The sequence below is a fragment of the Clavelina lepadiformis genome, chromosome 3, assembly GCF_947623445.1.
Source record: "Clavelina lepadiformis chromosome 3, kaClaLepa1.1, whole genome shotgun sequence".
Lineage (NCBI taxonomy): Eukaryota > Metazoa > Chordata > Ascidiacea > Aplousobranchia > Clavelinidae > Clavelina > Clavelina lepadiformis.
In genome coordinates this window covers 21,751,225-21,777,146 of record NC_135242.1, presented here as the reverse complement: position 1 = coordinate 21,777,146, position 25,922 = coordinate 21,751,225, and the positions used below count along the sequence as shown (strand labels likewise).

Sequence of the window (25,922 nt, the reverse complement as noted above, 5' to 3'; positions counted from 1 at the left end):
TTATATTAATAGGCATATATAGGCCTAAACAATATGAACGACTTAAACTGCTGATTATAAACTTTAGACTCTCTTGATATTTAAGCACCACAGCTTGTGTATATGATTATTAGGGTCTAGTGCAAAAGTGCACAACCAAATGACATCACAATTTAAGTAGCAAGAGTCCAATCTACAAATTATTGCATCGCGTTGTTGTGCACTAGACTCATATTTTCTATTTCTGTATTTGTAGATACAACTTATAATTTGTATATAAAATTTCTGTATATAGAATACATTTAAAATTATGTATCCAATAAAACCACTGAGTGCTGTATTTGAGGCAAATTATATTGCAACATTTGGCAATGAAAGTGGTAACAACAACTTATCCTGTTTAAAAGAAAATCCTATTCCATGGGTGTATGATATATTTGACGAGTGCATCTATAATACGAAAGAAGAAGTTGGATTTATTTTAGGACTGATTTCAATACTTTGTTGGATTTGTGCCTCAATACCGTAAGCTGAAATTGATGACTAGGGCATATTGTTATATTGGTCTACTGACTATGTACTCGGCGCATGTATGTTATTTGCAGGCAACTTTATGAGAATTACAAAAATGGCAAGTGTGAAGAAGCGCTCTCCATTTGGTTTTTGTTGTTGTGGCTATTTGGCGACAGCAGTAACTTGGTATCTTGCTTTTTATATACTTCATATTTTTAATTTTGCGAAATTTGTTATTTTATCATGTTTAAGTCTAATATCCTAAAAAGTATACTATTGCATTACCTGTATGAATCATGTCAAACAACTTTAACAAGTAAAACCTATGACTGATTAGTTGCATATATTAAGTACCTACAGTCTAATAAATTTTCCAGTAACATGGAATACACAATTTTCCAGCTACATATGAATATTTTACACAAAGATAGTAAATGCTTTAGAGTTAAACATTTTGTTTCATTTCAGGTGGGTTGCATTTTGACAAATCAATTCCCGATCCAACTTTACACTGCTGTGTATTATGTTTCTATGGATCTCATAATGATTGTGCAGTTTTCTTACTATGCTTGGAAACATCGCCGAATAGCAGAAGGTGTGTTGGTACTGTTACATTTTAAAGCACGTTATGATAAGTCACTAAAATTTTTGGATTGTATTTTATATCACTGGTAAGTTTATTTCATTTATATACTTTGTTTAAATTTAACGCAATAGTGGCATGTTTATTGCAAATTTTCAAAATCGTTTGGGATTTCTTTCTCTTAAACATATACTTTTTGTAGATCGACATGGTATTATTAATGATGCCATGACTTCAGCACAAGGAAGCCAAAGAATTCTCTGTTGTGTGTGTTTGATGGTATTCTTGCCGCTGACCATGATGCATTTTGAACGTAATTCAGTCGACTCTTATTCCAGCAGCAATAGGATTGGTAGAACTTTGCTTTCTGTGGGCAAGGATCCTCCATTTATAGAATGGGTAACTCATATATGACAAAATGATTAAACTCATTGCTTATCATACATTAGTATTAGCATGAATAGTATCGGAATGTCGCTCAAGTTTGTGCAATTTGCATTCACCAATTTTATAATAATAATTTAGTATTTTATAAATCACTATTTGTTTTGGATTTTGACTTAGCTTCTGTGTGTTGAAGTTAAAGTTTTAATTACAGTTCCCCATGCCAGATTCTTAACCTACTTTAAGCATTTGTAATATCTGTACCATGGCACAGAAAGTATGCTTGATGTTTGTCTTCAGTGAATTTAAGTTGTTGCGTTAAGTTTTGTTGTTGCAATCACACCATACTTTGAAAGAGTTGTACTTGCAAAACCTTACATAAGTTAAATTCAGTAAATATTTTCTGCTGAAAATATTACAGCATACGCTGTTACAGCAAATTAGGTTGTGCACCTGAGGCACAATTGCAGGTCAAAGCTGTTGTAGTTTAGCTAACTAGGCTAAAATAGTGCAAACTCTGCACTTTTGTGGAAAAGTTAACGTTACCACAGTGAGATGAGATTATGTAAACTAATTATGTAATCTTTAATACAGACCACAAAGACAATCATTGGATATGCTATTGGCTGCATTTCTTCTTTGTTTTATCTTGGATCGAGATTACCTCAGATTTTGAAAAATGTAAGTGTCAGTAGGTGCATTTTTCCTATTTAATTTGAGCTTCCATTCACTGTGCTAATACGTTCACAGCTTATATGACAATTCTAACCCTCTAGCCCTGTACCCAAAAATTGTAGGTTATATTGGTTGGGTTTGAACTGTCGCGATGCTGGTTCTCAGCAAGGATACACGATGAATTAATTATTTATTTGTAATATGGGCGTTAAAACTGAATTTTGCTAAACAGGAAATGATTTGCACATTTTATTACATTATACTCAATGATCACATCGCATTCCGATCGGGGCCAGCTGTTAATTAAATTACAAAATTTTGCAGTATCGTCGCGGAGAAACTGAAGGAGTATCATTTATGATGTTCTTCCTCGCTGTTGCCGGCAACACACTTTATGGAACATCTGTAAGTATTGTTTAACATACAGTTCTCCGTTGCTGATATTGCCAGTGACCGGCAAAATGTATCAGGACATTATTACATGGATTACATCACGACATTTGGGAAGAAAGAAGCAAAATTTTTTGAATTTGCTAAAAATCTGCTTGTTCTAGTTAGAAAATGCATTAACTTAAATTGTTTGTCTTGAATTGTTTTAAATACAATTTCTCTAATCTTGTGTTCCAGATTCTATTACAGGACCCAGACCCAGGACACACATGGGGTGAATTCATAGTTTTTCATCTTCCCTGGTTGATTGGATCTATTGGAACCCTCTCATTGGACTTTGCTGTATGTTTAATTGTTAATGGTTGCTTATGCTGTTGGTTAGAAATATTGTATATGTAGTATTTTCGTCAGTCGCGGTGGATCGCTTTAATTTTTACAACTACCCATCAGTCAGATTACTTTTGTTCTTTTTCAAACTACTGTAACTTAACATAATTTTTTATTAAATTTTTTGAATTTTCTTAGATTTTGAGCCAGATATTCTATTATAACAAACGATGCGGCCGAAAACGAATGGTTAATGTTGGATTACTTGATGAATCATCAAGTTTTGAGGAAGAAAACCAGCCAACGTTTGCATGAGGTGCCCGCTTAACAGTACGGTGGTACATGCGTCTTCCATTGTGTTCATTGTCCTCCATTCCAGCCATCTCTCATTCGCAAATCAGTTTCCCAAACACTACCACTTAAAACAACCAACCATCAAAGGTTTTCGTTGTCATTCTTCTTAACTTTACTGTCATCTATACATCAAGATATCATGAAGTGATTTTGCACACGCAAAATACACAAAGCTCTTTTATATAACTCCAACTTATATCGCTGTTTCTGTCTTAGTTTCTGCCAATTTCATGAACCTATCTTTCACGGTAAGGTCAGCTTTTAACTTTTTATTGACTACTTTTAATAATTATTTATTTATGTACTGCTGCTTTGAAGAAGAGGCGTTTGTATTTATTCCCACACAAACTTACATTTTTTCAACCACAGCAATCCTCAGCCTAAAGGCTATAACAAAGTTAAGTGTCAAAGTGTAAATTTGACTGTACCTACACGAACAAACATCATTTACAAACCAAGAAAAAGGTTTCGTTTACAGCGTGTCATTTTGTATATGTTTTAATTACTAATTTGGATTTTTTGTGTTTGCTGCGTTTTATGCAACTTGAGGTGGTTTTATCATTTCAAGTTAACGAAAAAATGACAGAAATAACAAAATATTCTGTAAATACTGGTGTCTCAATCTGGTGTCAATGTTTTAACAATATTTTTACTCGTTGCCACTTTACTACTTCAAATTCGATTCTCTGAGCTGTGATAAGATTGAGGATATACAGCATCAATAAACTAGTCCCATTCTTTCATTGCATATTCTTTATCAATCAATCTATGCGAAATCATACTAAACTTAGTAATTCAAGTTTTGTAACTGAAGTATTGTTACAAGTTTTTTGTCGCACTCTGTTATAAAATGTTTAGTTGCCTTACCTTTGACACCTCATTCTGCATTTTCATGACGTGCGCCTTCAATTGGTTGCATAAAGCTGTAAAATTTCTGCAACGTAAAAACATCAACGCGAGAATACAATAAAATCTCGTATGTTCCGCTGTGCAAGGGGTATAAGGCATCGCAAAATTTGACGACAGTTTCGAATTTTTAGTGAAATTTCTGAGTTAGTTTTGGGAATAGTATTTCCATAAATTTCCCAAAATGCGTGATTCGGATTTTTTATTGCATGCTTAAGATTATTCTGGTATAAGCTTTAAGGTATTGACTTTGTTTTAAAACTTCTTGTGACGATGAATTAGGCGTTTGATGCTTTCTAGTTTTCCCACAAGTGCCACTTCGAGTGCATGGTTTCAAACAATTGTGCAGATAAATACCAGATTTGAATATTAGATAAAACCTGTCGTTATTGCATCTTTATAACGTATGCATTTTCATCTGCTGAAATCCAGTTCTCATTAATAAACGACCAAGCTTAGTTTGAGAGACTAGTAGCTTGAAATTCTTCTGGATGTTGTTGTTTGTATCGAAAGTCTACAGTGCAGTCTAACGTACATGTGATGTTACGCGTATTATTTTATGGGCAATCTCCTTTCCGGTCGATATGAAATCACCAGTGTTTGTCGCTTTCCCGTTGTTGAGATCGTTCCGTGGATTCCATTAAGGTGATAAAAAAGCGGGAACAACGGAAACGATAAACAATATATGTATCAATTATATAGCAGAAGCTTGTCAAAGCAACCAAAACCTTAAAAAAGCAACAACGCGCTAGCAGTGAGTCAGTGACTGTGACGAACGCATCTTCATATTGCTTAGATAATGACGTTGTAGATTTTCTGAGTTTTATAAACTGCATGCATTGCAGCCTACACGGGTAAATATTTCAGAAGCAATTTCGCTTGAGCAAGCGAATGTCGTCACGTCTATTGTTATGATGTGTCAGAATCAGCCAGGCGTGAAAAAACGAACATGAACCTGTAAAATCTGATTCCAATGGATCGGCCAAAGTGCGCCGGATTGTACAGGTGTGCGACTTAAAAGGACAGGAATTCAATCACATTAGTCGACCGTTGTCTGATGAAAATACGCGTCTCTAGTTCAATGTATCTTGCTATTGATTTTATTGTCCTTGGGAGTTTTAGGGCCATCGGTTAAGACGACTTCATTCTCTGTTGCAGACATCTCGTATCATATTTTTTTGATGTCACCCAGCAGCCTAATAAAGTGGTTATGGAAAAGTATTTATCTAGCTGAAAGTTTTGGTTAGGAGAATGGGTATGTAAAAAGTTGATCTTAGCTATTTAAGATTTTATTGGAGTTAGATTTTGATTAGAATGTGGATTTAACTTAGGTTTAGGTTACTATGTTAACCACTAAAATAAAGACGAAGCTGGTGTTAAGAGGAAATATTAAGGAACGAATTATAATTTTATTAATTTAATCATCTATAAAATCGCTTTCTAAAGCTTGTTGTGGTGTAGTCTATTTAAGCAGACCCAAGATGCAAAAATAAATATTGTAATACCAATTGCATTGTAGCTAACTTGGGGTTAGTGAAGGCGTAAACTGCACAACGTGTGGTATTAAATGGGACCTAGTTCAAGGTATTTTGAAGGGATTCAGCAAAACGCAAGTACTGTATTAAGTAGGCCATTACATTGCTTTAGACGTACAGTGCCTTCATGTTTCCTACATTTTATGGAAGAAGCTATACAGACCAGGTAGAGACAGACATACAACGGAGACAGATTAAATTATTTTTAACGGCCTACTATAATTAACCCACGAAATGTAAAGCTTCGTAGCTTTTTAAGCCTTGGCTATAAAGTTATGATTAGCCTTTGTATATTGATTACAGTTTCGCTGAGTGTCGCTCTCCAGTCTCCAGAGATAACCAATGACGACTGCCAGAAGACTTTGTTGCAAACAAACAGAGGACGCAAGTGAGGTCCTAAAATATTTTTCGCCGAAGATCACAAATGCTGATTGACTTGCTTTGATGTAGACCTACCTGAATAAGTTGAACTCAACTCGGGGTTTTCAATCCTAAGCTTGGTTACCGTTGTACGTACAACTGATGTAACGCGTGTGCGACTGACGTAGATCAGTGAAGGAGCTTGTCACTTGGAACGGTGGCTTTGCTGCCAGCAAAGGTCAGACTTCCGCCAAATCCACGTATTGCGTGGGAAAGGGCTTAGACTGGTGGTTCAAGCTTTGGCTGTTTAACAGAACCTAACAGTCGCGGTTAAGCAATCCTGGTTAAATATTGCGAAGACGTCACTTTGCTGTCAATGCCTTCATGAACGGATCTTTAAATACGTTTAAAACCAATGTTTGCAAAAAAGAGTTTCACAGGGCAAATGGTTTGCTTGTTTGAGTTTGAAAGTCGTAGTCAATTAAATTTGAACGTAGGTTATAATTGACATCAGCCAAGCAAGCAGAAATTGAAAGCGTTGATAATGGCCACAAGTAGGCTATAAACAAACTGAATGCAGACCGTCCTTTAATTGTTTAAGTTGAGCACTTGATCCTCAAATGCACTTAGTTTAATGGCTGGACACTCATTCCATGAAATTAATGTATGAAAAGAACTGTCCAATGCCCATTTTGTCAGTATTTGAATGGGGCGACCTGCGCTGTGTCAAAGTTTGAGAGTCTTTGACATATTTCTGGACAGATAACGGTCCATTTGGTTTAAGTGGAAGCAACGAAGGTATTTTGGGATTAGTTTGGAATATTTTAGCAAATATTTGTCTTAACTCAGCACTACGCTTCTTATAACAAACTGTCTACGGGCGTGCGCTATCAATCTAAGTATGGTAAGCCATATCTAAGAGGACAAAAGTCCAGAAAAGATAGTCTGCTGGATCAATGAAAAGATTTTCTTAAGAAATCCATGTAAGCAGTAGACTAAGGTTATTGGCTTGCTGTCATCCAATAACAACTATTACGAAAAACTGCAGCTAAATGTGGGCTGAAGTTAAGCTTTTCGGGTATTGATTTGGTTTTATTTAACTATCGTTACAACGCTTGAAAAATTAACTTGTTTACTTTTCCAGATTTTTGGCATTTATTGAAAATATTTTAGTAGTTGCTGAAAAATTTGTTCATACTAGGATGGGCAAAGAGTGTGTGAGTTAGTTTTCTTGGATGAAGCGCGCGAGAAGCCAAAACGCGATCATTGTAACATTGCCTGCTTTGTACAGCTTCCAGACAACAAGGTTCACACGCAGTGAAGGCCGAAGCCATAAATATTTAAACAAATCTTTCACAGCTGGTAACTGCTTCCAAGTTGCTTCAAGGCGATGGAAAACAACAATAAGAGGTAACGCATTCTCTCTATTTCGCTTCTCTGTTTTGGAAGTAAGGCCTAACTGTTCGGCTTGATTTATTAGGCGTTAGACGTGTGACAAGTATAGGCTGTATCCAGGGTAAGCAATATGCATACAACATTACCACTGAAGTGTTACCGCTTCGCCTTTCCTTTTTTAATCAAAGTGGTCCACTGCAGTGAATTATTTATAAGTTGGACGCAAAATGCATTTAGAGTTGTTGTCTGCAATCTTATGCACCAGGCCCTGTGCACCTGCCAAAGAATATAGATATGTATTTAATTATTTACACACGTTTGGGCACACGAAAACAATTAACGGTAAAGCTTGGGCGTATGAGGCAAATTCAGTTATTCTAGCTATTCTTCCGTGATTGCAAGAAATGGTCCGAAGACCTCAGATTTTGTTTGCCTCGGAAATTGATGCGTCGTTCGTTCAATTGAATCGCAGCTATGTGACCGGTAGCCTACTGCACAATGCACATCTTTTATTGTACAGCCTGCTATCGTCATTTTCTGTGATGGTGAAGAAACGTCGTTGTGCACAGATTAATTCTTCTGATATAGTCGAAGAGTCTGCGGTCAGTTATTTTCACCGTTCACCGTTCAACTTTAGAATTTAATTTTTATCGAAATCATGTCAAGTTCCAAAGTCCAGAAGACAGCACACACACTGGCTATTTAATACTTTATTTGTTATCTGCATGGCTGGCATATTTCCAGCGGGAGTCAAAGCTGATATTACATCGATCGACGAATTGAAGCTGACATTTCTAATACACATACCCATGCCATTATTAATGCCTTAAAGTTATATTGCCTTGTGGCAATAATATATGTTTTATGAACCTAGTAAACACGAAATTTTATAATTCACCAGCTCGTAAATGTCAACGGTATAGTCAAGCCCGAAAACATAACCTATTCAAAAACCGATTTGACGGAAATTTGCCCAGGTTAATGTCGTCAGATATTTGGTTTTTTTATTTTTTATTTTAATGAACTGGGGATGACCTAAAATAAAAAGTTATAATTCTGTTCCAAATCGAATGTTTTTGCTTTAGTATAAATTTTCGCTTCCATCTTATCACTTAGTATAATAGCCTAATAATCCGATTTTACAACAGTAATAGAACCACCATATTGTACACTTGGATTATGGCTTGACAGCCACACATGTTATGATCGATAGTTTTAGCGAGTAGATTGTAATGGTTGCTTTGCAATTGTTTCGTCACCATTTTCGCTGTTCAATGCTGAGCACTATTGCGTTGTGAGTCTATCTATCAATCTATGAATATAGCTCAGCAAATAGGGTGGTTATTTTAGTCAAGATATTTACTTAGACTGTTATTACAAGCTTGTATTATTAGATTATCTAGTGCGGCGTTTTCAAGCGTCAATTTTGCGTTGTTCTCCGTTGGAAATGACGCAGTGGTCGCTAAGGTTACCCTAAATATGCTTTGATAAGGACACGCTCTTGCAGTCTGCTGTTTGCAAATCTCCGTGCTAATTACAAGCATCTGCAATGAATAAGAGCAATGTTAAATTAGGATTTGCTTTGGCAAAAACTTAAATGTTATAACTTAATTTCCTCTGAAGGATTTTTCGCAAATCACAAGTGAATGGAAAAGAAGTGAATATGTCCGTGTGGTCGATAAACTTGACTAAATTGTCATTGCCAAGGCTTAGGTGAAATTACAAACGATTTGTCATATTCGAGCCAAGGTCAGAACTTTTACTTCACTTCAGTTGAACCAACACTACACGTCGCCGAATAACCGGATTTCCTTAAGTTTACAGCAAAATTATTTGACTTCGTGTTCAGTGACAGCATAGATTCGATTTAACGTATACTAAAATAATGCTAAAATATACAAGTTGCGAAGTGTTGATCCTTTTTATTTTCAATTGTCACTTCTCCGCTGGCATGCTGATGACCCCAGAATGACAAAAATGAGCGGGTTACCAATTTAGATGGAAACAGGGGGGATAACTGCATAGACGTGATGTTAAAATATCGAAAAATATGAGACCAAGTCTCAATGAAGTAAATATGGATCGATAACGGGTGATTCCACCTCGCTAGAAACCCACTATATTCAACGTTATGCTCCGTTGAGAAATGTTTTTATCATTATTGTTTGTCGAAGCTATAAGCACCTGGCATATTTAGTGTTTAAAAGATAATTTCCTTCCCGCAAAGCCTAATTTATCGATTTGCAAATGTCTTTTGGGTGTAGTTATTGCAAAAGAAAACTGCAAGGGGAAAAGTTGATATACATTATGTGGCTCCTAATTATAACGCGTTCTTGTTAATTTGACTTGTACCTAGTATGCTGAACTTAGGGAGTTGCCTTGGGAACTTATTATGAGGTTTTGTGTTGAAGACTCCTGATTAAGCTCACGTGCTCTGACTCGAGATAAATCTTAGTAGATTTGATAATTAACGTCACTGGCAGGCTTAATTGTAGAAATGGAAAATCAAAGTCAGCTTATATGGAATCATTTTTAACGATTTAAAATCACATGATTTTCGAAATTATTTAGCACCATTGTACAACAACATGAAGCATGTGACATATGACAAATGTATGAAATAAAAGTTGTTATAGTTTTTTCAAGCGAAAAACGGTCAAAAAGTATTGTAATTTAACTCTTCAATATTTAAAAGCAATATTTATTGCTCTTCAATATTTATTCACAGCTCTTCTTTCGAAGACCGGTAATTTTGATACAGGTTTTGGTATGTCGATGTATATAATAGCAAAGAGTATATTGATTTTTTTCCAGATACATCGCGTGGATAAGTGAAAGTTTGTTGCGTCACAAACACCACAACAAATGCTACACATGGCGCCTATATTACGGAAATATCTCTGTGGTTGGACTTAAATGTTTTTGTATGTTTGTGAAGAAAAAAAAAATGGTTTCTTCTGGGATTACTTAAAAATATTTCTGTAAAAACTAACTGTAACCGCATTTTGATTTAACATTCCATCAAGCATAAGGAATTTTTCCAAGATGCGCGATATGCTATAATGTTACTTGGGTACTGTGTAATTAGAAAGACAATTCGACTTTGTCGAAAAGGCCATTACATGGTTTTGCGTAAATTGTATTAAATCATTTATGACATTGACGTATTTTTGAATTGACGCCGAAACCCCTTCGGCACAGCCTTCGCAGAGTCAGAGTTGTATAAACGTCAGGCAGCAAATTGATCGCCATATTCTTGCTCGTAAACTTTATTGCCTTTCCTTGTGCCGCTCTCACCACATCTCGTGCTTATATTTGCTCTCGTTTTTGATTTATGGGAGTCCTATGACGTCCTTCGCAAGTCCGTTAGCCCTCGCACTGTTGTAGTCGGTTAAAGAGAAAAACACCGCTTGTGGGGATGTTTCAGCTTTGTTTGATTTTGGGGTTTGTTGCTAAACTCAAGTTAAGTTGGTTTTGTTTTTCAAACGTATGTTTTGTTTTCAGTTGGAAAAACAGTGCACTCCGTTTATCTCCATACGCGTACAAAACATGTAACACATATCATGTGCTACCTCATAAGTGACGACGCAATACGCTAACCAACGACATTTATATATATTTGAATGTGATTTTCACCACGTGGTGTTTTTTATTATGTCAATATTAATCACATATCTTCCACGTAACTTTTTTTAGTTTTAGTACTTGCAATATACTTTCTACAGAAAGCACCCAGCGTCAGATACCATTCATCCAGCCTCACCTTCTACTGATAAACTTGCTGATAAATAGAAATTATAGGGACTTGTTTCTATTTTCTATACTTTAAAACTATAGATAATTTGAGCTTTTAGTTTTGCGAAATTTTCAAGTCGTTGCATCTTTAGTGTGTAACGCTTGGGGAAAGATGTCGTCACTTGGACTTTGAATGTAATTATCTTCTGCTTGTATAATTTCTCATACCAAGGGTCTGAGAGCTGTGTAATCGTAGCTTATATCTTGCCTTGCATGATGATCAATAACACAACACTGTGTCAAGCATAGCCTAACCCCTATAGGCTACTTTAACTGTTTCTGGAGTAAGACAAGTAAACCAAATTCCGCCATGGCCAAGATGAATGAAGTGGAAGGATTTTTGGAAGATCATCCAGAGTTTCTGGCCCAGTACTTGCAACGGAAGATGCAAAAAGCAGTTACTAATTACTTGGAATATAACCCTAAATTTCTTAGTGAATATTTACGAAATCGTCCTACCAGAGACTTGAATGGTTTATCAGCTAAATCTAATAAACTTGTGAAACCATGTCGACTTGAAGACACCGTTAAGCAATCCAATGAACTGTCTAAAGTTCCTCGAAAGCTAATTGTCAAAAATGTTGTCAGCACTCCAGCTTCACAAAATCGTTCCTCGTCTTCCAGCAAGTTGAAATGGAACGACTTGAGGTCAAAGGCGAGTCGAAACGCGTTTGTTCTGCACGGTCAGACAGAAAAATCTTGTTCCAAGCCCACAAAAAAACGCTCTCATAAACGTGGTCTTCGGTAAGACGTCACTTCCCTTTCATTTTCAATGAATTTTGCTGCAAAAAATCCTTCATCATTTTTAACCTCTTACAAGACCATTCTAGCATTCATCCATTTTTTTAATTTCTTCTGTGTAACACTGATTAAGGAACATTTTTGTTTCAGTGAAGACGCTCGATTGATCGATTTAGCACGAGAACTCGCCACAACTGAAGATCCTGATAAGTTTTGCTTCAGCGCTCTACGTCACGTCGCCGAGCTCCTAAACGCGGAAAGATGCAGTTTGTTTTGGATGCGAGATAACGCAAAGGTATGTTTTGACATTTCCGAGGGTTATCCTTTTATCACTAAATATAGGCATCATTAACCAAACTCGAAAAGAGCACTACAGCATTTTCGTGCAAACCAGAGCGAAGTTGATAACCTGTCAATAACTTGTTAGACTTTACCTATTCATGGATAAAGTTATTTATGAATTTTTTTTCTTACATATTTCAAGCGCGAAGTTGTTTAGCAGTTAACAGCTTACGTATAATACGTATTATTTGCAAAAAAAGCTGCTTTTTTACGTAGCCCATCGATTACGACCACCAATGCAATTTGAAAGCATTTAACTTGATATTTAGATATAATTATGACGTCATTTTGAAAAGCGCGATGAAGTTGTTTACGAAGTTGATGTAAAATTTTAGAAATAAAAGTTAAGTTTGACTGTTTGGATTTGTATCAATTGGAATTTATAAAAACTTCTTCAAATTTAACAACAGTGTAAGCAAATAACCAAATTTATTTGCAAATAAGTAACCACAGGCAAAAACCGATAATCAAGTTCATCTGTTGATAGGCAAACGATTAAGCTATCAGGTAAAGGGGAAACCAACCAACTTCACATTCTGTATAACTATAAAAAATATGTAAAGTAGAACCAAGTAACCAAACTAGCTTGTGTCCGTACAAAAAAATAGGTTGTTAGTGAGGGGAAGCACCTAACATGAAAGCATGGGGAATCACGGAAGACGAAAACGCAACAATCGCTTTTCATGACTTAATTTATTTGAAGGTTTGACAAGCTTGGCGATTTTCAAACGGTGGCCCGCAACCGTAATGTTGACGTTAATCACCAGGATTGTACGGATTGACTGCGAATGTGTTTTGTTTAGTTAAAACTGTTATTGAGATGGTTATAGATATATTACGAATTTAGTAAGCAATATTATTGCCAAACTTCTTTTTTCAAACGAATTTGGGCCAAGAAAAAATAGTCTGTGGGCTATGGCTAAAAACGTTCTCTAAACCGGTGACATTTATTTGATGGGAAACAAGTTAAAACAGCTCTAAAAGAACCAAGACGTAAAATTAACATTCGCCTATCAGGCAAACACCCTTTTCTGTTATATTTTGCATTCAATTGGTCAATAAGTTGAAAGTAAAATAAAAATATAATAGATAATGACACCTACACAATACACATTGTTTACTGCACATTAATAATGATTCAACATGTGTTTACTATGGCTAAATGCCAAAGTACTACAGCTGATCGAGTAGTAGTTGAGACATTGCAAATGCACCATAATATGTTACTTCGAACCTGTGCTTAGGGTGATGGCAAGGAACTTGCTTCACGCCTGTGGAATATAACTTCCAAGTCTACCTTTAAAGATGTGGTTTGTGATGCTAAAAATGAACTGGTTGTACCAATAACTGTCGGAATTGCTGGGCTAGTAGCGAGTACCAAGACTCCCATAAATGTTGCTAATGCCTATGAGGTAATGTTTTATGTAAGGTAATGTTTTACGTTCTGTGCTGTATTACTTGTTTAGGCTAAATTCGGATAAAAATATCTTAAAATAAAGCTTATCTTACTATTTATTATAGACAGTATGTTACATACTATTGCTTATGAAGTCATGTGCATTAGCGTAAAGAGAATTGCATTGTTAACAGCTTTGTTGCATAATGTTTTGTAGCACCAGAATTTTAACAAAACAATCGACAACAAGACTGGATTTGAAACCAGAGACATCTTATGTCATCCCCTGATATTAGAAAAAGAAGATAGGGTTGTGGGTGTAGCAGAAGTTGTAAATAAGAAATCGGAGGAGCCTTTTACAGAAAAAGATGAAGAGGTTAAAGCTGTTTTTGATTTCTTTTCCTCGTTGTTGTCTAATTCTGGTAACAGGATAACCACATTTTGTATCAAAGGTTTTCCAATAAAATAGAAAAGAGTGCGTAAGATTATAATTTTCTTTTCACATGTGTAGCACTTGCAGTATGATGTGTTGATATTTTTTGTATCTAGGTTTATGTACATGTATTTAGTATTTCAATTTTTTAGGTTCTGGATCATTTTGTTGTTCTCTGTGTACTTGCAATACAAAACAGTCGACATTCAAGTCAAATAAAACGGCTACAACAAGCAGCAACGGTAAACATTGACTGCGATGTTTTTTGATGTATTGAAATACTGGGTTTTGTGTAGACACAGATAAACATGAGTGTTAAATTTGAATAAAGGTTTTAAATTTGTGAGTCCATTTTCAAGGCTTCACTTTTGAATTGTGCTTAATGTTTGTCTAATCGTAACATAATCACTGAAATTGATCTTGTTCTTTATGCAGCTACAAGAGACACTTTCGGGAAGAATCGCGAAGTTGTGGCCGAGTCGATCGTATGACGATGTCAATAAGGAGGTCATTCATCAAATATCGGAACTAATCACCTGCGAGCGATACACGTTAGCAATTGCACTGGTTGACAACTGTAATATCGAAGGTTGTTTGCAATTTGCAAGATCCTACGACATGCTTATACAAAAATCAAAGGGAGGTCTCTTTGATGACGACGAAGAAGAAGTGAGCAACAAGGTTGATGTTATCAAGTGAGAACTTAGATACACATATTTCGTTTCCTGACAAAGAGTTTGTTTTAAGCTTTGCAAACATGACATTTTGTGTTTATTTTGCGGTTTTGTGCGATTTTTTACTTTCAGGTTAAAAAAGAATGACTGGATATTTAGTCACAAAGTTATTCAAAAAGTTGTCGAAACCAAAAAGGTAAAAAACAAAAATTCCTCTTGACTGATTCTGGTATACGTAGTTGAATGTTTCAACACGTTTTTTTAACTTGAATTGTAGAAAACTTTATCTTAATAATTCTGTTTATTCTATAGATGTTAAACATGGGAAAAATTACACCTTTCTCAGAGTTTAAGTTGGAGGTATGTTATGTTCAGTTATGTTATGTTACTCAATGATATTCAAGGTCTGATAATATTATGACAATTTGGTAAGCCTCAAAGTTGCATGTTAAATATTAAAAATACATCTCAAAGATGTAACTTGTGATGAAATGTTGTGATATTAAATCCATTTGAAAATGGAAAAGCAAAAATTTTTTATGATTTTATAGAAATTGTAAATGAAAAGAAAACTGTTGAAAACCAAGCTAAAGTATAGCCTATAATTATTATCAAAGATGGTTTACAATTTGCTTTCAGGATGCCAAGAAAGAATTTAGCCTTAAATCAGTTCTTTGTGTTCCTTATTATGACGAGGCAGATAGATTGCTTGGGGTTCTGCATCTCGCAAATAAAAAGAAGGGATTTGATGAAAATGATGAAGCAATAATTGAGGTCTAAACTTGAATTTAACCAAAAAGTAGAAATTCTTCATTCGCTCGTTATTTCCTTACTTTTTTTCTCAGTAATTACAATTACAATTACAATCAAGTACATTTAATATTGTGTTAGTGCTATAGAAAAAATTGAATTGGTCCCATGCACATTTTATATCATGTGAAAAGATTCTCATTGCCATGCTGTATATTTTCGTTTAGGCTATAAACGTTGCAGTAAATGTAATATTTTGCATTCAATAGTGGAAGTCTAGGTCAAAGCATAATTTGACGTCATAAGATAAAACGTAATCTGTTATATGCTTTTTGTAGTCAGTGCGCCCGTACATCATGAATGGACTCTTGTTTGCCAACGGATTTAACTCCATCGTAATAAACAAAGCCAAGACTGATGTTGCCGACGATATTGTACGATTTCACACCAGAGCTTTCGCGGAGGAAGTGGACCGAGTGATTGTAAGTGCAGAACCTATTTGAATGAAATTTCTTTTAACATTTGTACTGTATATTAAAGTGTTAAGTATGTTAACTTTGTACGCTAGATAATGACGCTTACCCTATTGCCAATGTGGTTATCAGACTACTGCACAAATGCAAAGTATTTTTAACAGAACGAACCCGTCCCAGAGGGGGAGAAATACAACCTTTATCAATTCTCCTTCTCTGATCTTCCGATGACGAATGATGAGACGGTGCTTGGAGCGATGAGGATGTTTGAAGATCTGGACGCATTCAATTTATTCAAAATTCCGAAAGAGGTAAAAGCATAAGCTGGAAGATAAGTGAGTTTATGCGAAAAGGAAGGTTTTGGAGGCATATTTTTACTAAATTCAAACCAAGTCCACGCGTGTCTTCTTCTGTCGCAGAAAATGATGCGCTGGGTGATCTCCGTTAGAAGATGTTATCGTCCCGTATCCTACCACAACTGGCGACATGGCTTCAACGTTGCACATACTATGTTCCTGATGCTTGATCGACTTAAAACGGCCACAATGGTGAATGAAATAATGATTTAAGCTATTTTAAGGCCATGCATAGCTCCTATGTGGTCAATTATTTTCAACGAATTTGCTAAGTTATTAATTGTTCAAAAGCCCGTGTTTTTTATGTGCACTCATACTTCTATACTTGATACCTTTCATTCATCACAATCCACTTTGCTGCGTGCGCTCTTTAGCGCCCTCTTACGGTTTGTCTTTTTATCTTCTGCTTAAAAGTGGTGTCACGCGCTATTCACAGACTCCAGGTATTTCTGAAATTTTCACCCCAATGGAAAGATTCACTTTGGTCGTCGCTGGTTTCTGTCACGACATCGATCATCGAGGAACGAACAACGCTTTTCTGATAAGGTTAGCCTCACAAAATTAGTGCGCTTTCGTCAAAATTGTTTGAGTTCTGCAAACTTTGCCGCAGTAGTATGTTGTACGGTGAATGCCCATAAGAATTGCATTGATTTTTCCGGGAGTCTGCTTAGATCAGGGGCGGGCAACTTCTTCGGTCGGCGGGCCTGATATGAGAAAATGAAGTACTTGGCGGGCCGGATTCCTGAATAGATTGGAACGCAGCTTTGTCTTATTAATGTTCATGGTCGAAAATGTTTGCTCATAAATGTATGTAGACCCGAACAGAACAAGTAGATTTATGGCCATCTTTCTCAGGTTGGCAAACTTGGACTTATTCAGTGACGCAATACAGGGATTGCGGTAGAATGTGGCCGCAGGCCACATTATCATGTAAGACCGGAAACTGTCTGCGGGCCGCTCAAAATCCCGTCGCGGGCCGGATCCGGCCCGCGGGCCGTATGTTGCCCACCCCTGGCTTAGATCATGGCAAGATGTGAAAGTAACAATGATGCGCATTCACTCAGGCTAATCACCCTGGTTCATGTGTACACTGTATACTTTTGTGTGTTAGGCTATAAGGTTATTATTACTTTAGCGTTATTTTTCTAAAAAACACATTGAATGCAAGCTGACCAGAGTTTGGTTTCAATTTTTACCGCAGAGCCGGAGCGCCACTTGCGGTGCTGTACAACACGTCAACGCTGGAGAATCATCACTACGATACGTGCTTGAGAATTTCGAGCATGGAGGGAAATAATATTTTCGAACATTTTACCGAGGACGAATTCAAAGCGTCTTGTGAACTGATGAAACACGCAATTCTGGCTACAGACCTTGCCCTGTATTTCCAGTGAGTTGGTTTGGCAGCTTTGAGATCTGAAAATTTGTCTACGACCGAATTTGAATCATTTTACTCTAGTATAGTTACTGGTTATATGTTACGATAGGCGAAAAAATTGTGCCATGCTTTTACAGTAAAGTAAAACGTGTAAACTGATGACAAAATCAATTTAATTCAGACAATCCCATTTGACGGTTATATATGGCTCCGTATGTACAAGAGCGGTTAAAATTATTATAAATTGAGTTTTAAGTGTCACTTGACGTCATGTTTGCAGAGCGAATGACGCCCTCGTCTTTGCGTCAATAGAATAATTTTCATCAAAACTTTTTGGCAAACAACAGAAGTCATGGTAACCTCATTGTTACGATGTGATTAATTCCAAAGCGAATACAAACGTGAAAAGCCCCATCAAATGGCAAAAATCATGTTAAGGAGAACAATGTAATTACGTTAGTGTGCCGAAGTCATAAATCTTTGTGTCATATTCTGTCAATCCCATTGTTGCTAACAGTATATGGATTATCGCGACCCTCTGAGAGACACTCTTTGTTTTAATTTTTCGCTCGGTTTTAGTTAGGCCGCCACTATTTCACCGAAAAAATCGTAGGTATAAAGTAACAATTTTTTCCAGTTTCTTGTTAGCCTAACTTAAATTTTTAACATGTAATTTAAATCTAACCCTCAATTTAACTTTCAATTCAAGTCAAACTTTGGTCAACCCGCGTGACCACCAATGAATTATCACGACCATTTAACGATGGACCAAAGTATGATTGACTTATCAGGGTTCTTTTCTGAAGTCATTTTTGTCGTCTTATCTTCAGCCTACGCATATCTGGTACCGTTATCACCGAATTCTTCATCGACTCAAGAAACGTTACGGTCTTACATGATGAGACAAATCACGTATTATTTTGTAATTGACAGGCGAAGAAATACGTTTAAGGCTATTCTGGAAAAGCAGGCGGCGGAACGAGATTTTTCCGGTGACAACCGGATGCTACTGATGTCCATGATGATGACAGCTTGCGATCTTTCGTCCATCACTAAGCCATGGGAAGTGCAACAGAAGGTAAGCTTGGACTATTTTGAAATCGTCTTTGGCGAGTTTCGAGCCTGATACTATCACTGCTAAGTTAACGTCGGCAAACTTTCTGTTTTGTTTATCTATTTGCACGGACCATGTTGATGTTAAAGGCCAAGAAATGATTAATCATCGCTGATTAAATTATTATCAATTGACTTTAGATGGCGAAATTAGTGACCAGCGAGTTCTACGACCAGGGCGACCAGGAACGGAAATTGTTTGGCACCGAACCTATGCCCATGATGGATCGTAGCAAGTCCGACGATCTACCCAATATGCAAATCGGTTTCATTGACGGAGTTTGCTCTATGGCGTATGAGGTGCGTCACAATGGAATGGCAGCGTACGCATAACATTGTTTACAGCGTTTGGTCGATAACACAAATATATGCTGGTGATTATGTTCTGTGGGCCAACGTAGAGATGTGTGCTTTACGTAAACGTGTGGACGATTTCTTAGAAAACTGTTTAAATTTTAAAAGGCAGGTTGTCAAATCCTTTTTGCCAAACGCTGTTGTGTGTAACGATCCTTAAACGAAGTCTGGATTGTCAGTTACAATGCGGAGGTGATAAGCAAGTAACACTATATAGCATTGTTTCCACTGATTACAAAGGTATCACACTTTGTACTTAGCGAGACAGACCAAAGCATAAAACTCGTCTCTGGCTTGCTTTGCTAATCTTTATTTACGAGCGGAAATGCGCATTAATTTGGAACACAATTCAAGGGAACAAGAGATGATAAGGCAGAAAAGCTTGTGGTGTATATTTTTTCAACAAGACTGCCAATTGATAGTGTTTTCTTGAACTTGGAGCAAGGTGCGGACCTTCCATTTCTGCTGGGTTGCGATAGCTATTTGTACCCAAAATGGCACTAATGTTTACTGAATCGTCTGCTCGAAAATAAATGATTTATAGGATATCCGTTGCAACTGGGTATAGGCCACTGATACTTTTATTCTAAAAATATTACAAATTTGCCAAAACTACTATGTATTTCAACACAACTAAGACAAACAGTAATTTTTCGAACCTCGTATAAAACATACTTCCTTGCTGCTGGCTATAGACAGAATTGAGGGACATGCCAGTCGAATTCCCCCGGCGGATATCGTCTTATTGATTTTCTTGTTCAATAAGACACGCCAACGTTACCAGATCGATAAGCGAAGCCTGTTTATGGCTGTTTGCTCACCCACATTCAAACGAGACGTTGTATTCATTATTCGAGATTATCAAATCGATCGTTATGGGAGTTTTACGTGACTTTTAATGGTAAATTAAGTTTCAGGTACTCTTTGATTTGATAAGTTAGGCGCAAGAACCGACCAGCGGCCGAAAAACTCGCAGTGTTTATATTAAGTTAAAAATTGGCTAGTCCCAAGGCTCCTGGGTGTGGTGTGTGTGTGTGACAGAGAGAGGGAGTAGTCGTTCGTTTCTAGCAACGACCCGTTCAATTTAGCCTTAGAGATTAAGTGTGTGGAAGTTTTGTGGACTTTTTTCAGCATTCCTGGGTTAGATTAGTCAACGAGAAATCTACATTACTTTGTTACTGCACTGTGATGGTCTTGTATTTGTTTGATGATTTTATGTTCAAGTGATACAAAACAGAGGATTTTCGATGCAAGTATTTTAAACCAGTTTATTTTCAGCAATTTCTATTGCATTTTAACAGGGTTAGGGTTTTAATATTCAGGAAGACAAATAGACTACGATTTGGTATCTAAATAATTTGGATTGACTTGTTTTCTTCATTCAGAAATGAAGATAATTTTCAGGTAAAGTAGGCTATAGCATCAATTTTGGATCATCTCGGTACTTACAGCAATGTGAAACGTTTTGTAATGCGATATAACAAACAAATAGGCTATAGTGTGCGGGAAAATTCACGAGATTTAGTCACGCGATCCTGTACTTTGCTTAGAAAAGATTTCTATTTAAAGGCAGAAGCGCTATATAAGCTCGATCGTTGTTTATCAATACACATGCCTGCGCAGATCAAGTATGACTGGCCAGACCCCGCCTGTTTGCTTAAAATAAATCAACGTGACTACACTGCCGTTGGGCTCATTCCAGTCCGCATCTAGGTTGAGCGAATTGTCGTGAAATATTCATTTCTTATAACCCGGTTAACAGCGGGTTGAGCGAAGTGAGCTAAACTTGTTCTTTAATGAATTAAATTTAACCTTGGAGGTTCTATCTATCCTGCTTTTGCTTTTATTAATCATACTATTCAGGTTAGCACGGTTCTTCCACCGTCAAACTTGTTCTTGAAATCCCTACACGAGCTTTCAAACAGTTTTATAGCGCTTTTGAAACCATGAAATTTATTATGTGGTCGTATTACTGCGAACCGTAAATGTTAACGAATTTTCTAAACTTGTTCTTCCATACTCGTAAAATTTATTTTTGCCGTAACACCTTGTTTGACTTTTATATTTTCGGCTCTTGCCATTTCGTTTGTAAAATGCGGCTGCGCATGTGTCGGAGTTTTTGTTGATACAGGATATTGCCAGAAGTCAGATGGAAATTATTTCACTAGGATATTAGGACGAGGGGCGTTGGGTCATGGCGCCCTCCCGAACCCATTTTGGGGGTCGGAGGCGTTGTTATGTTTTCGTTTCTTTTCGTTCATCACATGTTTTTTGTTTGCGACTATAACTACATAGCATAGGCTATTTATTGGGTTATAGCTTATAAGAAGACATATATAATAGGGGCTTGGCGAGTTATACGTTCATTCAAAACCATACATACAACTCCCTCCCTCAACACAATCCTAAATACGTCACCGAACGCTTTATGTTTATTTTTATTTTCTTTAGTTATTGTTTGCATGGTTTTTATTACAACGAATAAGCGTCGTCTTTACTGATTCAATTTTGAATTAACGCTGTGGAGAGCGCCAGGCAAAAATGCTGCCAAATAAATTATGAAGAGACTGTGTGTTAGTGTTATTGTCGAAGCTGCCAATCTTCACAATAATACGGCGTTGTTTTCATATGGCGTCATTAATTATTATTTGTGCTCTTGACGTTTGTTCTGGCCACGTATAAAAATCTTAGCCCAGCTTTCCTTGTTGTCAAAAAATTAACCCCTTGGAAAGCTTTCACATACAATCATAATGTTTGACCTAGGCTCGTCCTCTCGTCCATATCACAAAGCAGCTTAGCAAATACTTGTCATGTAACTTAGTTTTCTACGAAGTCCTTGTTTTGTTTGCGTCTGATTTGCGATTTAAGTATAGTTCATGTGCCCAACCAATAGCATTTGAGGTTTTTTACTTTATAAACCTTTTACCAGAATTGACTGTGGTATGTATCACTACGTCATTGTTTGCGTTGTCACGTGCGTGGTGGTTAACGATATTAATTTATTGCTGTAAAGTTATGGTAAAAGCAAGCTCATTTGTACTTTATTGTTGTTTGGGACGTTGTTTTTACCAATTACGCCTTCAGTAACGTAAGAAGGTTCTACAGGTCGAGTAAGGACTGATTGTAGGCACAAATTAGTTCTATATTCCTTTGGTGTCGCGTTGGCGACGATTTTTCAAACCATCCTGCAAAAATAGGGAAAATTCCCATTGTCAATACATGCTTCAAAATATGGCATGCCTGTTATGGAAAGGTCAATGCCAAAACAGCAGTCGTTAAGTTTCAGTTTATTTTCCTTTCAAGCTTTCTTTTTCTTTGCAGATGATGGCCGATTTCTGTCCAGAGTTCTCACCACTGAGAGACGGAATGAAAGACAACAGACAGCGTTGGCGCGAGAGAGCCAGTGAGTTGCATTTATTCTTATAGAATATATTTACTTGGATGACCGCCACATCTAATGTTGACTATCTAGTTGCACCTACTTGTATTTAACAAACGCCTTTGAACCTTGGGTTTGCTTTTGGAGTTTCAAAATATTGATTTTGAAACAAATGCTCTGTTTGAATCAATCACGTTCAATCGCTTCTGTTTTTCCTTTAGTTGAACAAGGGAAGCCGGATCCAGACGCACCCAAGGAAAGGAAGGAAGACAAGAAAGAATATGGGGACCTGTGGGTGAAATACTGGAACATGGACCCAGAAAATTATATCTGGGGTATCGACCCCAATGAAAAACCGCCAGAGGTAAGATTTTAATTAAGAAGATGTAACAGAAAAGGTCAAAAATTTATAAAAGCAATTAAAGGGCATTAAAGAATGCCGGAATAAGACGAAACATCTCCCCGAGACTCCTTTTTAAACATCACTTGTGCGCGGGCTAACTGAAGACATTGGTCTATAAGTTATTATTCACGTGGCGCTGTAGGTATATTCTAAGTCATTTCGGTTAAACTGCGATTTCCTTTGATATAATTCTATGTATTTTTATCGATTAATTATCAAATGTTTTGAGTATATTAGGGTTGCCATACGTCAGGATGTTTCCTGACATGTCAGGGAATTTAGTGTTCAAATCTGCGTCAGGGAGAAATGCTAAAATATGCTTAAAAGTCCGGAATTTTTTAAAATTGTATTTTAGTCCAAGTTTTTCTAGGTTGCCACCTCTTTTCCAACTCTTTCTAACTTTTTTCTGTATTGCAATGCAACATTTCTTTGCTGTTTTTGTATTATTTCCTGTTTATCCTTCTTTCACAAAAAGCAATGGCGACAATGTAGGCCTACTTTGGTAATATTCTAAAGTTGGTCAATGTAACTGAGGTAAATTTGTCAGGGATTGCGCATTATCAAATATGGTAACCCTATAGACTATAGAGTATATGGACTTTGGTAATTTCATTGTTGTTGCCAACAAATGGAAACGACCATATTTGTTAAGATTTTTTTCATAATACTGTGCTATATTAGGTAACCAATGCAGTTGAATTGCTTATTAATTTTATGCAGTCAGTTAGCGTTTTGATACCTTGTATTTCAAAGCATTACATATTATTATAGACTATGGTTTAGGAAGTTTAGGACTTACATGCGCCTCTTAGGTCTCAGACTAGTTGTCGTAAACATATAACTTCAAATCTTTCAAAAGAAATTATGTTTTTCAAAGGTTGTGATTGAGCGTGTTGTGTTTTCCCCGAAGAAAAAGGCAAAGTCGTCGTCTGCAGTCAACTCCCAGATTGACAATGATAATTCCGAGAATAAAACCAAAAAACGGCGGAAGAACAGAGTGGCGTCCGAGAACGCGTCACAGTCTCCGAAGCCACAGGAGGCGGAGGGGAAAAGCAAAACGTGCCGAATCATGTGAAAATTATTTGTTTTTGCAATCAAACTTTTTTCTTCCCGAAAGTCGCAACTGCATCCCAAAAAAAGGAAGCGAATGCCAACCCGCTCGGTTGTACGGTATAGATACGGGATTGTGCTTTTGTCGTATTTATAAGCAGTATAGTGGAATTCATTTAGGCAAAAATTCAGTCGACTGTCCACTCAATGCCATCGAGCTTCAACTGAAGCGCAACTTTGGTTTTCAGTTATTTATAAAACTGCCTCTGAGATATAGAAAATTGGTCGTCTGAAAGATTTTTGAAAAAGTGTACCGTTTTATTTTGCATTTGCACCTTATTTCCGTCAATCTTCAAAGAGCATTCGACATGATAGATCAGGCGTAGTTCGATCGCGTTTGAAGACGCTATAATGCCCAGACTTTATTTTCTATGTTTTTAAACAGAATTGGTGCTTATTGGAACTTAGTTTTTGTTTATCGTGGTGTTTTTATCAGTGTTTTGTCAGTCATGTCGTTTTTTAAACTTAAAGCACCTCGTATATATGGAGCATGTTTGCGTATACTATTTATAGTACCACGTAGGTTATCATTACAATATAAAATAGCTTTAAAATTTTATTGTATTTTAAACTGAGAGCTATGATTACTAAATTATGCTACAATGAGTTTAACAAGTTGTTAAGACACCAACAATATGTAGGTTGGTATTCAACACAAAATATTGTATGTTGATTTTCTGAACGCGTTTGCATCGCTTATAGCGTATTAGGACCACGGCACCATATATTCTTTATCCTTTCATTTTTTGTCTTGTTTCTTTTCATTATTATTCGCTCGTTGGTGACTACTGTAGTTCCCTATCTTAAAAACTTGTTTGAGTAAATATTTAGCCCATATTTGTTTTCTGTTTTTGTCCTATGTATTTTTCTTCATCGTGCTGAATTTATTTCCTTGTATCTTCTTAACCAACTGTGTTTAGTTAAATTCTTTTACATATTACAGCTCTTCGATAGTTGTCTTCAAACAGCATATTTTTTTGTAGGTTTTGGAACAGGAGGGCCTATAGCCTAGGCCCTAGGTGATATAATTTAATTTCCAGCTTTTATAAAGCTTACAAGACCGTTGTTGATTTGTTGTAACTTAGAATTGAACCAGTTAGTACAGTTCTCCAAGTTTCACTCATCTTTATTTGAGTTGATTGATGTATTTTAATAGATTGATATTGTCCGAACAAAATTCAGAATTGGTAAGTATTTCTGGACTGCAAACGGAAGATAAACGGCTTGAAAGCTCCAGGCTAGGTTTGCAGTAGTTTTGCCAATGGTTCACATTGGCCTGATTGGTCTCAATCTGTAAAAGTGACATATTTTAACGACAGTGATGTTTTAACTGTGATAAACGCTGTTTTTCGTATAATTTAAATGGTAAAAAGTTTGAAATATGGTAGTTTTTTCAAGGTACATCGCCATACTAATAGCTATTACAGGCTAGCTATTTTTCTCCATGGAACATATCATACGATGTGAAACAGTCCACATCGCTTTGCCCACAAAAAACTTGTAGCCTACTTTATGAACATATTCGATTGAACCGTACAAAAATTTGTTTCTTCAAAAAATTTCAAAGAAACCTCACAAAGTCAACCCATTAATACAAACAAAACTAATGAAAAGAATAAGTCGCTACTAAATACTTAGTAATCACGTTACTACATAGTTTGACTAAACTGTATTAATTACAATATCATTGTAATTATAAGTTTATGTAATTGTAAGTATCATGTCTGGAACACACGTAAAATTTCATCGTTTTATATGTACAACTACTTTAAATTTGCTTTTAAATAAATTGCTCAAAATTGCTTTTAAGTCTGCTGTGTCAGC

The 25,922-nt window shown here is 36.4% G+C and overlaps 2 protein-coding genes across 3 annotated transcripts; both read left to right on the top strand.

Moving 5' to 3' along the window:
- The first annotated feature begins 221 nt into the window (after window positions 1–221).
- On the top strand, window positions 222–4,596 carry LOC143450080 (lysosomal amino acid transporter 1 homolog). Its single transcript, XM_076950488.1, has 8 exons — window positions 222–504; window positions 585–678; window positions 961–1,087; window positions 1,278–1,474; window positions 2,054–2,140; window positions 2,459–2,539; window positions 2,762–2,866; window positions 3,050–4,596. The coding sequence occupies exons 1-8, from the start codon at window positions 290–292 to the stop codon at window positions 3,164–3,166; spliced, it is 1,023 nt and encodes a 340-aa protein (XP_076806603.1). The 5' UTR covers window positions 222–289; the 3' UTR covers window positions 3,167–4,596.
- A 2,558-nt stretch (window positions 4,597–7,154) lies between these two features.
- On the top strand, window positions 7,155–25,063 carry LOC143450278 (cGMP-specific 3',5'-cyclic phosphodiesterase-like). Of its 2 annotated transcripts, none has more exons than XM_076950757.1 (19): window positions 7,155–7,416; window positions 12,088–12,232; window positions 13,524–13,691; window positions 13,893–14,051; window positions 14,261–14,350; window positions 14,544–14,803; window positions 14,915–14,978; window positions 15,095–15,142; window positions 15,422–15,556; window positions 15,871–16,014; window positions 16,170–16,316; window positions 16,425–16,553; window positions 16,798–16,907; window positions 17,563–17,751; window positions 18,673–18,817; window positions 18,994–19,152; window positions 22,528–22,609; window positions 22,807–22,949; window positions 23,866–25,063. In XM_076950757.1, the coding sequence occupies exons 1-19, from the start codon at window positions 7,397–7,399 to the stop codon at window positions 24,061–24,063; spliced, it is 2,535 nt and encodes an 844-aa protein (XP_076806872.1). In that variant the 5' UTR covers window positions 7,155–7,396; the 3' UTR covers window positions 24,064–25,063. The 2 variants fall into 2 exon arrangements, with proteins under 2 accessions (XP_076806872.1, XP_076806871.1); XM_076950756.1 differs by lacking the exon at window positions 7,155–7,416 and adding an exon at window positions 11,361–11,940.
- Window positions 25,064–25,922: the final 859 nt, after the last annotated feature.

Bases quoted from the DNA above. Each gene is read 5' to 3' on its own strand.
- LOC143450278 (XM_076950756.1), top strand. From the start codon at position 11,507: ATGGCCAAGATGAATGAAGTGGAAGGATTTTTGGAAGATCATCCAGAG. The intron at 11,941-12,087 runs GTAAGACGTCAC...TTTTTGTTTCAG, and splicing joins TCTCATAAACGTGGTCTTCG to TGAAGACGCTCGATTGATCG. The intron at 13,692-13,892 runs GTAATGTTTTAT...AATGTTTTGTAG, and splicing joins ATGTTGCTAATGCCTATGAG to CACCAGAATTTTAACAAAAC.
- LOC143450080 (XM_076950488.1), top strand. From the start codon at position 290: ATGTATCCAATAAAACCACTGAGTGCTGTATTTGAGGCAAATTATATT. The intron at 1,088-1,277 runs GTGTGTTGGTAC...TACTTTTTGTAG, and splicing joins ACATCGCCGAATAGCAGAAG to ATCGACATGGTATTATTAAT. The intron at 2,540-2,761 runs GTAAGTATTGTT...CTTGTGTTCCAG, and splicing joins ACACACTTTATGGAACATCT to ATTCTATTACAGGACCCAGA.